Raw genomic sequence first — 16,393 nt, forward strand, 5'->3', positions numbered from 1 at the left:
CCACTTGTCTTTGCAGAAGTCTTTCAATTTGTTGCCTCTCTATCTGCCCTACACAGATCCAGAATAAATCAAGACCTAATCCAACTCCCCTTGAAGTCAACAGCTAAAATAACCTCTTTCCTCACAGAGGGCTTAATGTTACTCTCACTGAAGTTCAAACTGAAATCCTGCTGTGACCTTGGTGACTCAGGGTCAAAATCCAAAGTGCCCAGTTATGGTGATGAAGGTGTGCTCTGATGGTACCTTGCTGGGTTTCATGTTAAAGCAGAGGTGGTATTACAGCTTCTAAATCATGTAGTGGAAATCTCATTTCTCTCTGGGTGTCCTTGAAGTCATAAATAATTCATCATCAACTTTGAATCGTGACGTTAATCACTTCAGAAGATCAAGGAGTTAAAATTGTAATGCTTCCCTATTTGGGAAATACAGGAAGTCAATAGAGAAACTGACTGAAGTTAATGTATTTTGCTGTTGTTCTAGAGAATATGTTTCACCAAATATGTTTCTCCTTTCCCTGCTGTACCTATGAACTAATTGAACACTTCAACACTGACCAAATATTGTGATTTATTAATAATTAATATAATTCTTTACTGTCAAGTCCAGAGGTAAAAATCCACATCTGATTTCATACCTGAAACTGGATAAAAATCTTTGCTATTTTAACTGGTAGATACAGTTTGGAGCACCAAAACCATAGATGGTGCTTCAGAAATACATTTCCGGTTCTCAACTTTCTGAGGTTAAAAAACATTCAAGCAAAGTGAAAAGCAGAAACATGAATAAACTATTAGTATTGCTCATCTAGTTGTTGGTCTTCCTCTTCTCATGCATATGCATAGACACCATTAAATACGACAGATTGCTGCTCTCAAGAAGCAGACTGATCTTCCATGAGCTCTGGATACATATTTTCTACATCATCAGTTGTCCTCTAGTGCTCTTCCAATACCATTTTTCCACTGAAAATACAATGGGAGGGACGTTCTTAACCTGCCAGCAGGGTAGCCTGTCTTTGCTCACCACAACCAACTTCAGGCAAAATAAGGTTACGTTTACCTCAGAGAGTTTCAAGAGAAAGTATTGCTGATGTAGTTGCTCATAGCCAAGTTGTCATAAACAGCACTTACTTGAGCAGTTCCTACCATAAGACCTGAAAATGTGGCGTGCAAGAAGAAGGAAAGAAAAAAATTGATGTTTCTTTTCTTTTTCAATGGCACAACTGAATCTAGAAGACATTTATCCTTAGCCTCACATTTGCTGCTAGAAGAAGCTATCAATGATGCCTTTGGCTCTTGTTTAACTAGAAGTTATCTTCTTAAACCAAAAGTTTTCTTTTTGCATCTACATTTCAATTAAAACAAAACCCAAAAGCAAATAAAACCCACCAGAGAGTAAATGTAAGATTGAGCTTCAGGAGGAATTTTATTTAGTTAGCTTTTAACCCTCAAGGCTAGCTACAATTTGGCATGTGGGGTAAATAATAAAACCTTAATGGAAATCTGCAAATGCAAACTATTATCCATAAAGATAGCTTGATCTTCCGTGTTCAGCCATGTTCATGGGACATTTTTTAAGTAATTCTGCCTTGAAATTGTCCCTTAATGTTGGGAGAGGTGTCGGGGAGGAGGTAGTTCTGGGTTTTCCCTTTTCTTATGCAATGCGTCATAAACCTCGTCTGCTCTTACATATATTTGGTTTAAACTGGTGTAAACTCTTTGACTTCAGGAAACTTGTGGGTGCAAATGAAAGGACATTCAGACCTCAAGTCCTTTATTCTGTGTTCAGTTCCCTTCACAATTATTGTCAGAGACTGACAACCCCCAACTGCTCCAACCGTGCACAAAAAGCCTCCACACCGAGTTATAGAAACCTTCTGTTCACTGATTTACGCTTTCTCACCCTCTCTTCTAACTTAAAAATATGTTGCTACTTCTGGAGCCCTGTTTGAATTCTTCCTCGTGGAGCATACACAGCAGTTCTCTCTCCTGCTGTATTTATAAACTGTTGACTGACACAGGAGCTTTTATTCTTGCCACAGCTCTCCTCCTGATGACACATTACTCAACCTCCCTGTTTAGACCTCACGCCGAACGTTAAAAGAGCATCAGCCAGCGTTCCCTTCACCGAAAAACAATCTGAGATGACCCTACGTAGGCAAGGCAAACTTGTTTTCAGACACAAAGCAGGCAAATATGCAGAAGAATGGATTTCTGTACCTGTCAGCGAGACAGTACATTGTAAGATTATTGCGCCAATTTTTGCTTGTTAAAATGTGAGCTTTTTATGATAAACTTAGTGCACCAGTATATTTCCCAGGTGTGAGTCAGAGACTTGAAAAATTGGCCTTAAAATGTGATGGCATGCCATTTCAGGGAGATTTTCCTTTGTCTGGAGCTGTGTGCACATGAATTCATTTCCAAGCAGACACTTTTCAACCTGACAACAACAGTGCGCTCTGTAGTGAAATCCATCTCTCAAATTGCTAGCAAATCACAGGCCATGTTTATCCTGCCAACCTCCAGGACTATGATTTTGCCCCCTGCTTCAAGCTTTGAAGAGGAACCATATTAGTCCCAAGAGCCCTTCAGATAAACACACTTTCTTAGACTAAACACTGTAGTCCGATGACTCACTCAGGCTGTTATCTGAGATCCTTCTGCTTATTATCTAAACATGCTGCTCTAATCCTGAATCAATGGAAGTCGACTTTCAAACTACACTACTGCAGCTTATCTCAAGGAAATGTAAAATGCCTTTTTGGCAGTAATTATATTTTAATGGGTCTTTACAGCATGTTCTTTTAAGGGGAAAATAATTTTAGTGCACTTTCTGCTAGGTACTGTAGTGTGTAAATGAAATCCATTTTATTTTTAAAGCATAGTGGTAGTGAACTAAGTAGCAACCATTAACACAGTGTATTAGGTGAGGAACATTAATTTCATTTTCTTTATATGTTGTTTCACAGGCTGATGATGGCATACTTAGAAATTCAAACCATGGCACTGAAAATTTGGTGGATTCTCAAGACAAGCTGTTCTGTACCTTCTAGGGAGAGCTAAAATGTCTCCCATGACCAAGCCATTTTATTTGGGAATGGACAGATTTTGAAGAAACATTTATTTGGCACAGATATTGAGGGAAAAAAGGTTCCAGTAAATCATAGATGCAATTGCAGACCTGACTCCATTTTCTTCAAATTATGGACAAAATATTCTTTGGCTTCAGTGGGAAAAGATCTAGGCATATACTGTCAAAAAAAGAGCATATTAGTTTAGCAAGAACAGGCAACTAGCAACTAAGATTCCCAAGTTCCTTTCCCACCCCTGTCAATGAATGAATCACGGTGCAATAAAGGATGAATCAGTTTGTATTTCTAGCTCTGCATTTATCTTTCTGACAAACAGGTGCAATAACATGTTGCAGGGAGCAGGCATTTAGGCTGAACATCAGAGTTTATTGAGTCCAACGATACTGATTTCCTGCCCCTCACTACCATTCCACTTCAGTAAAGTCAATGCTAGTGGTTCCATAGTGCAGGTGGAGGAATACTTTCCAGTGTTGTCCATTCTTTTTCAATAAATTCTTTTTTTTTTTCTCTTCAAATGCTTTCTTTCTCGTTGTTCTTTGTCTTTCTTTAACTAATAACTTCCAAAAATAGATAAATCCCCAGTGATACTGCTGAATGTTTACTTTTTGACTTTTTTAATAAAATAAGAACCTTTAAAAGAAGAAAATACTTTATTACAAATTCTAATAGAAGTAGCAAACTCCTTTTTTCTTCTTCACAGATCTTTCCCTGTAGTATTTCCTGTTTTTTTTTTGTTGCGGTCTGGTGTACGTTGTATGGAAAACACCTATATAAGCACATCCCATACAATTAAACTTCATCCAGACAAACTCCATCCACAAGACTATGATTATGTAAATTTGCCTTTTCATCTAACACCACAAATTGTATTGTCTACTTTTTCTTCCCACTGTTGAATGGCACTGAAGCCCTTTGAAGTTACTTCCAGCAAGATGTTGGACATGCTCTAAGTGTGCCCTGATTTCTTTATATATATGCAACCGTTCTAGATAATCTCACTAGAATTCCATTTTACAGAGGTTTGTCTTGTTACCAAGCAGCTCTACACACGACCAGGGACTCCAGTGGACAGAAAACTGTTTTCTACCTGTACCAATTTTCACAAAATTAATATCAAAAAGGTATTTCTAGGACTAAAAACCTGGCTTGCATGCTGAGAACACTGGCATGTATAACAGTACTACCTGGTGCCGTTTGACCTGAGAGTACTAAATGACCAAGAGAAGGATCTTTTGCAGAGTGGGGTGTTAATGCTTCCCTGGCAAAGTGGATTGTCCCAAAGAACCATAATTTAATAAAACTTACTTGTCTTTTGTGCTATTCTGTAGCTGCTGGGTATTCTACCAATACATTGAATGGTGGTGTCTCCAGACAAAACCAAAACAGAACAAAAACTTACATAGTCTGATCTGAATCATCCAAACCTTTGAACTGCAAAACTGCATGAGATAGTTGGCTGGAAGAGGTTTTCTAAAAGATGTTATTTTCATTTCACAGTAGCAGGAGTGAGCTGGAAAAACCTAAAACCAAAAGACATCTTTCGCAGCTGAAGTTCCAGAACCTAGAAGAGGCATCTGCCCCCCACCAATAAAAAAAAAAAAGAAAAGAAAAAGGAAAGCTCAGTACATTTTGAACTCTGTTGCTTTTCACCTCTTCTTTACAATCTGAGGAATTTTTAAAAGAGGAAGTGAAGAGCAAAGAGAAGTTCAAGACAATAATTAGTCAAAATATGGAACAATTTCTGTTTTCTCTTTGAAACTAGACGTTTTTCAGATATGTATTTTTTTTTGCTTCCATAGGAGCAAGCTTGCATAGCTTGCATAGATTTTTGTGCCTGCTTTTATTTTGTGCCTAAGGGCTGAAGAGAATAAATAGTTGCCGTGGGAGTTCCATGTCATTATCAGAGCAGCAGGATGATGTGAAACAAACCATGCTGGGGAGCAATCTTTTCTTTTAAAAAGTCAAAACCCAACAGCTTAGCAGTAGCTGCATCAGCTGTACCTGTGTAAGAAATCAGATCTTCTCTTACTTACAGTGGAGTAACTGAGTAACACCTTGAAGCAAGCTGAAGAAGTCAGACTCCACTAACTTTCAGAATTGCAGATGAGTTGTGTCCTTGTGTTGGACAGTCTTGGCATATCTCAGAAGCTACTCAGCATCTTGCAGGTTCTATTGATCTAACCTAGATACCTCATAACTACAGTTTTGGAGCTCTCTCTTTATCCTCACAGCTTTTTTCTAAAGAAGTGAAAACTACACCCCTGTTTTTATAAACAGAGGCAGAGGCTATGGATCTGAAAATGGATCTTGGTATCATTTGCCCCACCAGAAATTAGTTAGCTTCAGTTAAACTATTCCTCATTTACTTTAAAGCCTAGATATCCTCGTAATGGATCTGGATGAAATCTTCAGTGTATGTTGAGTGTACGAGGTGATGATCAACTCCATAAAAAGTTAGACGTTTGTCTGAATTGTTACAGGAGAATTGGTCCCACTGAACGTCTCCTAGTGTGGGATAGCTGCATTGCATGTGAAGGTACCTTAGAGACATTTTGTGAACAGCTCCCAGTTGAGGCGGCACACATTCCTGCTCTTTCAGCCAAGGCTCTGTTCCCACAGGTCCCCAGAAGGTCACCGAGAACAGTGTTGCAGGACTGTATTGATGCCGATCCAGTGACTATCTCTGTGCACATAGTGCTACCTAGTCCTCTCACCTGCACCAGAAACACTAGCGCAAATGCAAAGAAAAAAGAACAGTGGGATGTCCTTCATGCTGGAAGTCACAGGGACATGACAACTCAGGGTTTTTTTGTCACAGATTCAAACCAGGTTTTAATATTGTAAGCGATACAAAATCAGTGCAGCTATAACGCAGCTATTTTGCATTCATATTTGTGAACATTTATGTAGTCCCCAGGGAGCACATCCCTCAGATAAACACTGAGCTAAATTTCAGTGGCAGAAATGAGCGCACAATTGATTAAAGCTACCAAAGTCTAAAAAAGCCACTCTGCAGGTTGTTTGCTTCTTCCCCTCCTGCCCCCGCTTCAGATTCTTAGTTCAAATTATATCTCTGGTGATGAGTAGGGCACAAGGGAGGGGAGAGAAATATCTATGTTGTGGAATTTTTAAGGTAAGCACACTTGTTATGGAAGTCATCATGAGAGAATATATATGCAAGCCGGAATATCATTTGCAGTTATTTATCAGAGCAATGAGGTGCCTGACTCCATAGGCTCCTGCTTCACTTCTGCAAGGCTGCACAAACCTCGCTGGGGAAGATGGCAAGGCTGCGATCCCCCCGTAAGCTGACAAGAGGTTGTTTGAATCCCTGGTGAGCCCTTGCTTGCAGCTGCAGTCATTACCTCTTCACTGGTGGGTTGTTGTCTTTTTTTTTTTTTTTTTCCCCTCTGCTGTTTACTAAAATGTAATTACCAAGCTATTAATTCTTTCCCTTTACCATTTATGATGCATTTGTGATAAAAGGTGAAAATTAGCTTTATTCTTTCTTGCATACCAATGAGGAGGGGGGGAAGAGTATCATATGGTGCATGATAAACCAAATGCAGTTGGGGGTTTTAGAGGCAGTTAACAATGAAGATTGCTTCAGTGCCTGCATTTAGGAGAAAATTACTAAGGTGTTTATCCCTAAGAGAGAAACCATTAGCATCAATATGAAAGAAAAAGACAGTTCTCTGAGTTAGAGACTGTAGCACCGAGGCATTTTTACTGGCATTGTGGAGAACTAATACAGTGATTTCAACCTTGTTTTAGGGTGAATGAAAAGTAGATATCATCTCCCAGGTGATGGACGGCATATTTTCATTACTGTATATGACAAACCATCTTTATAAGAACAAGATTAATAAAGTTAACAAAAGCACAATTGTAGCACACCGGCAAATATATTATCACCTGAAGGCAGGAGGACAATGAAAGTGGGAACATTGGGAACATCAAGGCAGAGAAGCTACTTCTGGAGGGAGGGTCTGGGTGCCAGTGCAGGTTATTTAGGAGTTCCTTAGTGAGAAAGAAGGGTCACTGTGTGATGCTATTTTTTTGAAGTCCTGAGTTATTTTATTGGAAGGTGTTCTTATTTGTCTTTTTTTCCTTATTTATTCTTCTTTACTTATGTTTTTCTACCAGGCCGATGTGGTTCAATCTTACTTTATAAGCCAGCCATGATGTTGGACAGCATGTGAATACAGAATAGCAAATGCATACAAAATGTTGTGCTGTTAGCGAGTGGGGCAGTGCAATAGTGATCCGTCAGCATTCAGGGTGTGAAGGGACATCTACACCTGCCTTTCACGAGACTTAATCCTGCATGGTCTGTGACTGTGAGCAATATCAGATATGATGGGAAGAAGTATCATAGCTGAAAAGAGAAGGGGAACCTGAATCTTTAAGCTCACATGTAGGAAATGACATGAATTCACAAGTGATGAAAACAGATTGTGTCCCACAGTGGTTTAAAGAAGTCAGTAATCACACTAACCTCACAAACTGCTGATTTTCAGAAAGAGTAAAAATTTAGACGTACCAATTCAAAGTCTCAGACTCATCTGAATGAAGATGAGACAAATGTCCTCATGAATTAACCTGATATGCTAACTCAGATTAAGAAATAAAAGTCTTTATTTTTAATTAATTCATTCTTTATCTTCAGGACTTTAGAGGTTCATATAGTCTCTCCAGTAGTCAGAGATTAAAGATGGATTAACCGGTGTGAAGGAATCCATCTCTTTCCATGCAAATACATTAGTCTTCAGAAAGAATCCTGAACTGAGGTCTGGTGTAATACCAGCTCCTGTCTGGGACTGAAGACCTGTTTCTAGAGGGAAAAGGTTGATGCTGAAGAACATAAGTGTAGGGGAAGGGTAGGAGAGGGAAACTATTTTAGAAAGCTTTCAGCCAAAATTTTGCCAAAATTGGGGAGTAAGACTGTGCTGGCATTTCATGTTCCGTGTGAGTCTAATCATGTTTCTTCAATTGCCAACCACCCATCACTCAGCTTGGACTGTCTTCTTGCCAAAGGCAAGGTCTTGAGGTGCTCCCTCTCATTCAGCCTACCTGGGTGAGCTTATCTCCTCCATTTGCAGAGTGTACACTGATCACCAGAAAACCCTGGAAATTAGCAGCTAAGAAGTTACATTGCTGTTTGTCACAAAACTGAAACTCATACCCTTCTCTTCCAGCAAAGATCACCTATTATGAATATTCTCCTTCTTCCTGCTTGTTTCCCTTTCCAGGTAAATAAACCGGCTTAAACAGGGGGAGGAGTGGCCAGATAAATAGGCACTGATTTCAGCAGGGTTGATATTGTTGCTACTGCTTGTCTCCTAAATTACAGATTAATTTTGGTATCTGTCTCAGCATTTTACTTGTACCTTCCCAGAGTTAAGAAAACACTACTGATTTTATACAATGTAGAGTTCATAATATTGCCTTGGAAGGCTGTCAGATTAAGTTCAGAAAGACATTCGTCTGCTAGGAACATGGACTGTATCTTTTCTGTTATCTTTATACTGTTCCCATCATCAGTGATGTGCATTTTGTCTCCAGTACAAATTCACAGAAGGAAAGGGATATTGCTGTTTTATAACAGAAGCAAGGATTCCTTCCTGTAATTATAAGGCATGAGACACTGACTGATCATTAATCAAGGGACTGATTATAATAATAATCCACTTCCACTGCAGGCTTACGGGCTAATTCTCATTTATACTAATCCCATTTTGAACTGCTCCTGGATCATTACTAGAGCAGGCAAAAAGGGTCATGAGAGAGCGGTTTGATGTACAACCAGAGCAGTGCAAAGACTTGACGCAGAGAAGAATCAAACCCTGTCCTCCAGTATGTTAGCCAGAGCCCCTGCATTTTCTCTGGTCTGTGTCAGAGCCGTCATTCAGCTCCCTTCCTTCCTCCCAGGGATGTGGCAGATGGCTTAGGCTGGCACAGGTGGCTGAGTACCACCTGCGGCAAACTTTTCTGTATCTTTTGCTGTGTAACTCCTTTTGTTGTTGCTGTTTGCAAAGGATGACTGGAAACAGGAAGGAACGAAGAAGAGAGTGTGAAGTGGTGCTGATGTTGTTCAGCGCTTGCTTGTTTTCTGTGGTTGCTGGGAACCTATAGCTAGCGCGTGCTGGAATGCTGTCAGCAAAGGCAGCAGGTTTGAAACTTTGACTTCTGTGATGGAGAAAGCATATCTGTTTATTATCTCCTAATGTAGCTTAACCCATGCTGATAGATAGTGTTTCCCACTGCTGAGTGCTGTGAAGGCAAAAATCCTCTGTTGGCTTCAGGCACTAGATGTTACTTCCTCTTAACCTTTCAAACTCCACTAGAAATGGAACAGCCTTGTAGAAACTAAATGAAAAGTTTAAAATGAAGAGGAGCACAAGCTTATCATCCAAATGTATGAAGGATATGACTGGGCAGGGGCTGTGGCTGATATTGTGGACCTCAGAGGCTGTGACTGGTATTTAGTCTCTGTTGAGGTAGTGGGAGAGGTAAGAAGGAAAGTCATCCCTGTTATGTGAAACACTTCTCTGAGGATGGGTTGAACTACTCTCTGGAGTTGATCGTGTCTCTCTCCTGACTGTAGAGAGAGACTTGAAGACTAATGTAGAATAGGTGACTACCTCTTCAGTGGCAGAAAGCAGATGAAACAAGTTTCATCCTTTGTATCTAGATTAGTAGCAGTATTATGGTGGTTATAAGACATAATATCCACCCAACTTCTTATTTGGATGCTTTCTTATTTGAAATGTAACTGCTGCAGGTGTCATGCTACTTGCTTTTACATATGAGCTTTTAAAAGCTATTTGCTTTCATCCCCCCCTCACCCCATCCCCCCAAAAAAAGACTGAAAAATGAGTGAAAACCAAATAATCATCACAGCACTTCTCACCATTGTATTTTCCTTAGGTAAATCTGTTTCAAGAGGTAAAAGAAAAACAAAGCACACTTTATGACAAGCCATGCCAGGTGAATGATACGTAATCCCAGTGAAGTCCACTGTGATGTTTATGTGTGTAAGAATTTATTAACAGAGAAATATGGGAGGAGTGCACTTTAGCTTTAAAAAAAAAATTGCTGTTAAAAAATAATCTTTGAACATATTCACAAAAACTTTCCTGAGATAAAAGAAATTCTCAACTTTTTTGTAAGCAAAAAATCTGGGTTGTTTTAAGTGAACAATGCATTTTCACTTTTTTTTTATGTTGTATGGTCCTTACTTTTGATTCTCTCACTCTTTGAAAGATTTTTTTTTCCCCACTGAGTTTTCTGTGTCCTTTTTGTTCATCTTACCCTTGTTTTTTCATTGTCATAGATGAACAATATCCTGCCTGTTTCCAAGAATATACCCCTCCCTCCCCCAGTGTTCACTAGAAATGTAAAAAAACCCTTCATAATAAGAATGACCCCTGTGGTAATCAGGGAGACAGCTTTGATTAAGAACATCTGTTAGCAGATTCCCGGTTCTAAAGTCAAGCAGAACATAAGATGAGAAGATATAGAAAGTGGCATTTCTCAAACTGTGAGGCTGGCCTCCCTGGGGAGACTCTGACCTCTTCCAGAGATACAAGCCAAGATCATAAAAAAAGAAGAGACATCAAAATGTGTGGAGTGTGTGTGTAGTTTGAAAAACATGACACCCTTGTTTCTGAGGTGCTGCATCTTTAAATTTCTAAGCACTGCACTTCTGAGGAGTGTGGAGAAAGACTGCACTTCTAAACATTGAAACCGTGTTTCCTCCTCAAATACATCAGCACACAATAAAAAGAAGGGACACATATGGTGACCCCCTGCTCATTGCCTGTGTCCTTCTTTTTTTGTTAGTTTTTCTCCCCGCCCCCCCCCCCCCTTTTTCTCTTATCCTTTTGGGGCTGACAAAGCTTTCTATTAACAATACATAACACGGGGATGCAGGAGAATTGGCTTCAGTTTTGAGTTCTGCTGGTGTAAAATGGTGATGTGGAAGAGGTTGCTTCTTAACAACTTGTATTCTGAGTTGGATAAAAGCTCTTCTAGCCCAGCACTCTTTCTCCAGCATTGTTCAGGAGGAAATACTTAGGAAACAGTAAAGAACCAGGCTTAGCTTCAGTGAACTTTGTGATACACCTTCCTAGATTCTTCCAGTCAACAAGGTAGGGTTGTCCTGACCTGAACGTTAGATCCAGGCTGTTATGTTTGATAGCCACCCATAAACTAATCCTTCACAAGGATCTATGTATCTAAGTGTAGTCTATCTGACATTGCTGCTTAATGCCTTTGTTTCCTTTTCTGGAGACATTAAAATACTGATCTTATTTGGAAAGGATTCTAATCTTTAATGAAAAAAAGAAAACATACAAGTCATTTATATTTATATGAAAACAATATGAATTGTAAAACTAATTAAAAATACTGCTCTTTATGAAAAGCTTTCTCTTGCTTATTATGAAACATGGGATAAAAGAGGATTAAATAAAGATGAGAGAGAGAAAACAGGGGATAAGTATTTTCTTCTTTGCTAAGTTGTTCTCCTAAAAGCTCATAGAAGAAGCAAGCATATACAGAAGCATGAAAGGTGGAAACAGGGACAGAGTCCCAAGGATTAGTATGGAAGAATTTCTTGGGCATGAATGGATCAGATTATGAAAGCCAAAGTATCACTGGAGTTGAAACTTTTGAGAGATGTAAAAGGTGACTACAGGTACACTGACAACTAAACTAAGACCAAGAAAAACGTGGGACTGCTGCTGAAAGGAGTCAGTGGCCTAATGATGAGGAACGCAGAAAGGACTATCACACTTAGGACTTTCTCTACCCCAACCTTTACAGGCAAGGTGTGTTTTTATGCCTTCCAGGTCATTATGCCTTGCAGAAAATTTTGAGGAAGAGATATACTACCCTTGGTAGAGAGAGATCAACAAAAGACAAGTTAGTTAAGCTAGGTGTATGCAGTTTGATAAAACAGGATGGGATGCATCGGAGCATGTTGAGGGAGCTGCTCTATGTCATTGGGAGGCCATTCTGTCATCTTTGGAAAATCGTATGGGATGCCCAGTAACTGGTAAAAGGGAAATGTTACATCCATTTAGGAGCAACCTCATCATTGCGAGATTTTCTTGCTAACTTTCTTCAACAACAGGTAGACATATGTAGTCTTATGACAATGTGTATCAAGTTTTTTCTGCATTCAATTATAATGGAAAAAAGAAAAGGAAAAAGTTATGCTGCCTTCTTTTAACTTTTAGAAAAGTTTTATTTTGTTTCTATCCAGACTTGATGCTTGTTCTCAAGTATAACATCTCTGCCAAGAAGAATGGTGATTTTGTTTCAAAAGATTTCTTATCCTACTTTTCAGTTAAGTCTTAATCATAATACACAAGAGAGTATTAGAGACTGATGTCAGGCTGCAAAGTGCTATAAGCATGACAAATCTTCACTTTAATTCTAAGAATTGATTTCCTTTCGAGAAGGTGTGATTTCCTTCTGTCTCTTCCCTTTGGCATTTACTGATTTGGGAATGTTTCATATTTTCCCCCTGTTGAGTAGCAAATGGCATCTAGTACTATTCCTAAATATTTTTTTTTTAAAAGCTACTTTTAAAGCAGGAAACAATTAAAGAAGATATTAGTGTGCCACCTACACAGATACACTGCTGCTTATTTTATAAAATATAAAAATAAAACCACTGAAAAATCTGTAAAACCTTTGGATCTATCTCCATCTACCTCTGAACATCCACAAAACCAGGTGAACTTGGATTTTGATTCTGCTTACTGTAGAGATACATGTAACCTGTGAAATCTGAAGTAGGACTTGAACTAAAAAATGAACAAATATTTAATTATATCTTAGTCCTTTGTCTTGTATATATAATATGTGTACATTATTGCAAGGGTTATAGTATGTTTATTGGAAATTGTATTTTTCTTTTTCTCAGTGTATATTATGTTGGGGTTCTTGGTGAACAGAATAAAAAATAAACTTACTTTTTTTGAAATCCAACAAAAGGCTTATTTATGCTTGACCTTGGAGTCCTTGACTCTGTAATGAATAATCATTACAAGGGGAAAAATCTGAGAATTGGAAGTCAACATCAAAAAATAAGAAAGGAAATTGCTAACTGAGTTAACAACAGAAAACCAAGTGTATATCCCCAGTCTAGTTTGCATAGAATAATTAATGCCTCTGAAAATGGATGACTGCAAACATGACACTAAAGTATTTTGGCTGTTTAGTCTAATACATCAGCAGCAATAACATGTCGTAATAAAAAATTGCAGAAGTAAAGTAATTCTTATCCTTAAAGTCATAATTATGCCCAGGCATGAACCAGAATGTGTAGGTAAGTGACTCCAGCTCAAGAATGGCGATGCCTAAAAGCTGAGCAGTTTGTCCCTTTGGAAAGATTCGGTGTGTAAAATCAGGAATCCAGAGTCTTTTGGCAGTCAAGGAAAATCATTAAACATTCCTAGGGAGTGGTCCTGGGAGTCCTCATGCTGCAACAAGTCACTTAAACAGGGATACTTGACCTAATTCCTTCTTAGTTTGCCGTAAATGGCTATAAATGAGTGTACAAAGTTCTGAGCACTTCCTAGAAGGGGATCAACTCACTAAGCAGAGCTCATTCTTTGTAAAAGGCTGTGCAGAATATTCATACAGTGTTACAGTAATTGATTTATGAAATCTTTAACCCAGGAAGACAGGTCATCTGGGCTGGGATTTAGGTTCCATACCAAAACATCTACTTTTAGGTGTCTACATGGGAGCTACTGGCTCCATTCAGTTGTACAAATATTCAGCTCACTCTAAAAACAAAAATAAAGAAAAAATAGATAATTAGATAAGAGATAATTCTTTTTCATCAGCAGAAGCAATCTGTAGTCCACTGGTTGCATTGCCTAGCTTACTATTGTCTACAACGGGAGTTTAGAGAGTGGCCTGCAGCTACACATAGGCAGCTAAATTCAGGAGCGTTAATCCACAATTTTAACTCCACATAAGGTTTTCATTGTCTGCTCAGCCTGAAGGGATCCTGGCCTTGTTCAGCTCCTCCTACAAAGGAGACTACTCTACTAATCATGATGAAGAACAGTTCTAGGTGTTTGATGCAAAGACAAGAAAATTAGGGGCACAGAGCGGTGCAGAGAAACCTGTTCTGGCAAGAAAGCCTGGCATCTGAGGTTGAGGAAGGGAAAGGGAGTATGTCTCCATGTTTAGTCATTAACACTCCCTACCCGTAATCTGGAGACCTTGGGTATGGTCTCCAGTTTGGTATTGCATTGTTTATTAACACAGTGGCTATCTAATGTAGGTGGCAGGCAACGAGCTGGGAACAGAGAAAGATCTCCATTCATTGTCTCGCCTGAACCAGCAGTGTAGAATCCTTTTTGTTTGACACCTGTGTTTCTCCCCATCACTGACCTGCTTCTACAGATCTAGTTTCAAGAGGATGGGGTAGAATATGGCCTGATCCACTCCGTGTGGTAGCTTGGTAGTTAATAAACTCTCCTGGGATGCCAGTGGTGATAGGTTAGACATTTTGAAATTCCGAGTAAGTCTCAAAGCAGAATCCTACCCTTAAATTGCCTATTAGGCTGCTATTTTGGAGCTTAGTCTATGAACTTTTTCCTGTAGCAGGTGAAATATTTTCGGTGATATATAAGAAAGCCCTTGGGTAAAAGATACATCATGAATAAATGATAATGGTCAACATGAAAGTCTATTCACAGGAAGTATTATCAATCAATGTGAGTGACTATTGAGAGAGATTTAAGGCTGAGACTTTTAAAAGAGCATAAGCAATCCATTTCCCTTCAATTTTCAGCAAGAACTGAGGATATATATATAACATAAACTGTTTTAAAAATCCTAGACTAAATTCTCAACAGAGTAAAAAATACAGGACTTGATATTGCATCCTGCTGCTCATAGAAATGGTCCAATGTTGATATGTGTATTCCTTGCTTTATCACACCTTCCTGCATCTTAATATCTCTGGAGAACTGATTCTGTCAGGAGGATTCTGATCCTGACCGACTGTTGCCATGGTATTGGGTTATTCTGGGCTGTGATCAAGACGAGCAAACAAACTTGAAAAAGAAACTGGCTTTAAAACATATTCTCAAGCCACAGTGATTTTTGTACAGTATTGCAGTTGTTAAATACTTCTGAAAAACCATACCGATAACCAGAAGTGTTGCTGTGTCAATAAATACATACCTAAATAGAGGAAAATGCAGGAGGAGAAAATTAAGCCAATTCTCACACTATTTCAAATTGTTCATTTTCATTTAATGAATTTCATTATCCCACACTGAACTGAACCCCCCAGCTTCTCTGAGAGTATTTGAAAGAGTAGAACTTTTTGCAGATTATGTTCCTGTTTTACTAAGCACCATTCTAAAGCTGGTGGGAGTCAATGAATGTCTTTTTGATATTACTGAGCTTTTGAGATGAGTGCATAATAAGGAGCTTGTCTCCCATCCCTAGATAGTAATATAACTCTTCTTTTACACCTGTTAATATTCATTCAATTACAAGTCATCTATGTTTACCAAAAGTGCTGCAGAAGGTTCTAGAAATACATGAGACAGTATTTTCTGTATGCAGGCGCTGGCATAATAAGTTCATATTCTTAGAGGACAGAGCTCCCTTGATGGGAAAAGGAAAAATAAAGGTCCTAAGAGAAATCCTGATGGTGTATTATCCAGGATGATGACCCCAGAAGGATGCACAAGTTTCAGCAAGCAGTATTTAAAACAGAAATCAAGCACTGTGGAATTACGTAGGGAATGGGGGAAGTTTTCAGCAAGTTCATGATTTAAAGATGGATAATTTTGTTTGCCAAATTACTGAGCATGTTCTTCCTATTCCACAGGCAGAATTCACAGCCATGAGGGACCAATACATGCGAGGCGGAGAAGGCTTCATTATCTGCTATTCCATAACAGACCGCCAATCCTTTCAAGAAGCTGCTGAGTTTAAGGAACTCATTTATCGTGTCCGGCACACCTATGACATCCCCTTAGTGCTCGTGGGAAATAAAATAGATCTTGAAGAGTTCAGACAGGTAAGCAACTCCTCTGCTGTTTTTGGCTTGGTTTTCCTCGGCTACCTCAGGGATTTCGGTAGCATATGTTGTACGATACTTCTGAGAATTATCAGCGTAAGATGAGGTTTAATCAAAGAACAACACACTAGGATTGGTAATAAATGAAGGATTTAGCAGTACTTTTCATTCATATGTTATGGATCTTAAAGTAGTCTTGGCCAATCACATCCAAAAGTTCTTCATTTTTACTT

The 16,393-nt window shown here is 38.9% G+C and overlaps 1 protein-coding gene across 1 annotated transcript in view; it reads left to right on the plus strand.

The window, feature by feature from the left end:
- RIT2 (Ras like without CAAX 2) overlaps positions 1-16,393 on the plus strand; it is a 184,260-nt gene that overhangs the window by 84,592 nt on the left and 83,275 nt on the right. The window contains exon 4 of the mRNA XM_075726826.1: positions 15,969-16,160. Within this exon, the coding sequence (XP_075582941.1) occupies positions 15,969-16,160 (192 nt within the window). The remainder of the gene's footprint in view (positions 1-15,968; positions 16,161-16,393) is intronic.

The sequence above is a fragment of the Pelecanus crispus genome, chromosome Z, assembly GCF_030463565.1.
Source record: "Pelecanus crispus isolate bPelCri1 chromosome Z, bPelCri1.pri, whole genome shotgun sequence".
Taxonomy (NCBI): domain Eukaryota; kingdom Metazoa; phylum Chordata; class Aves; order Pelecaniformes; family Pelecanidae; genus Pelecanus; species Pelecanus crispus.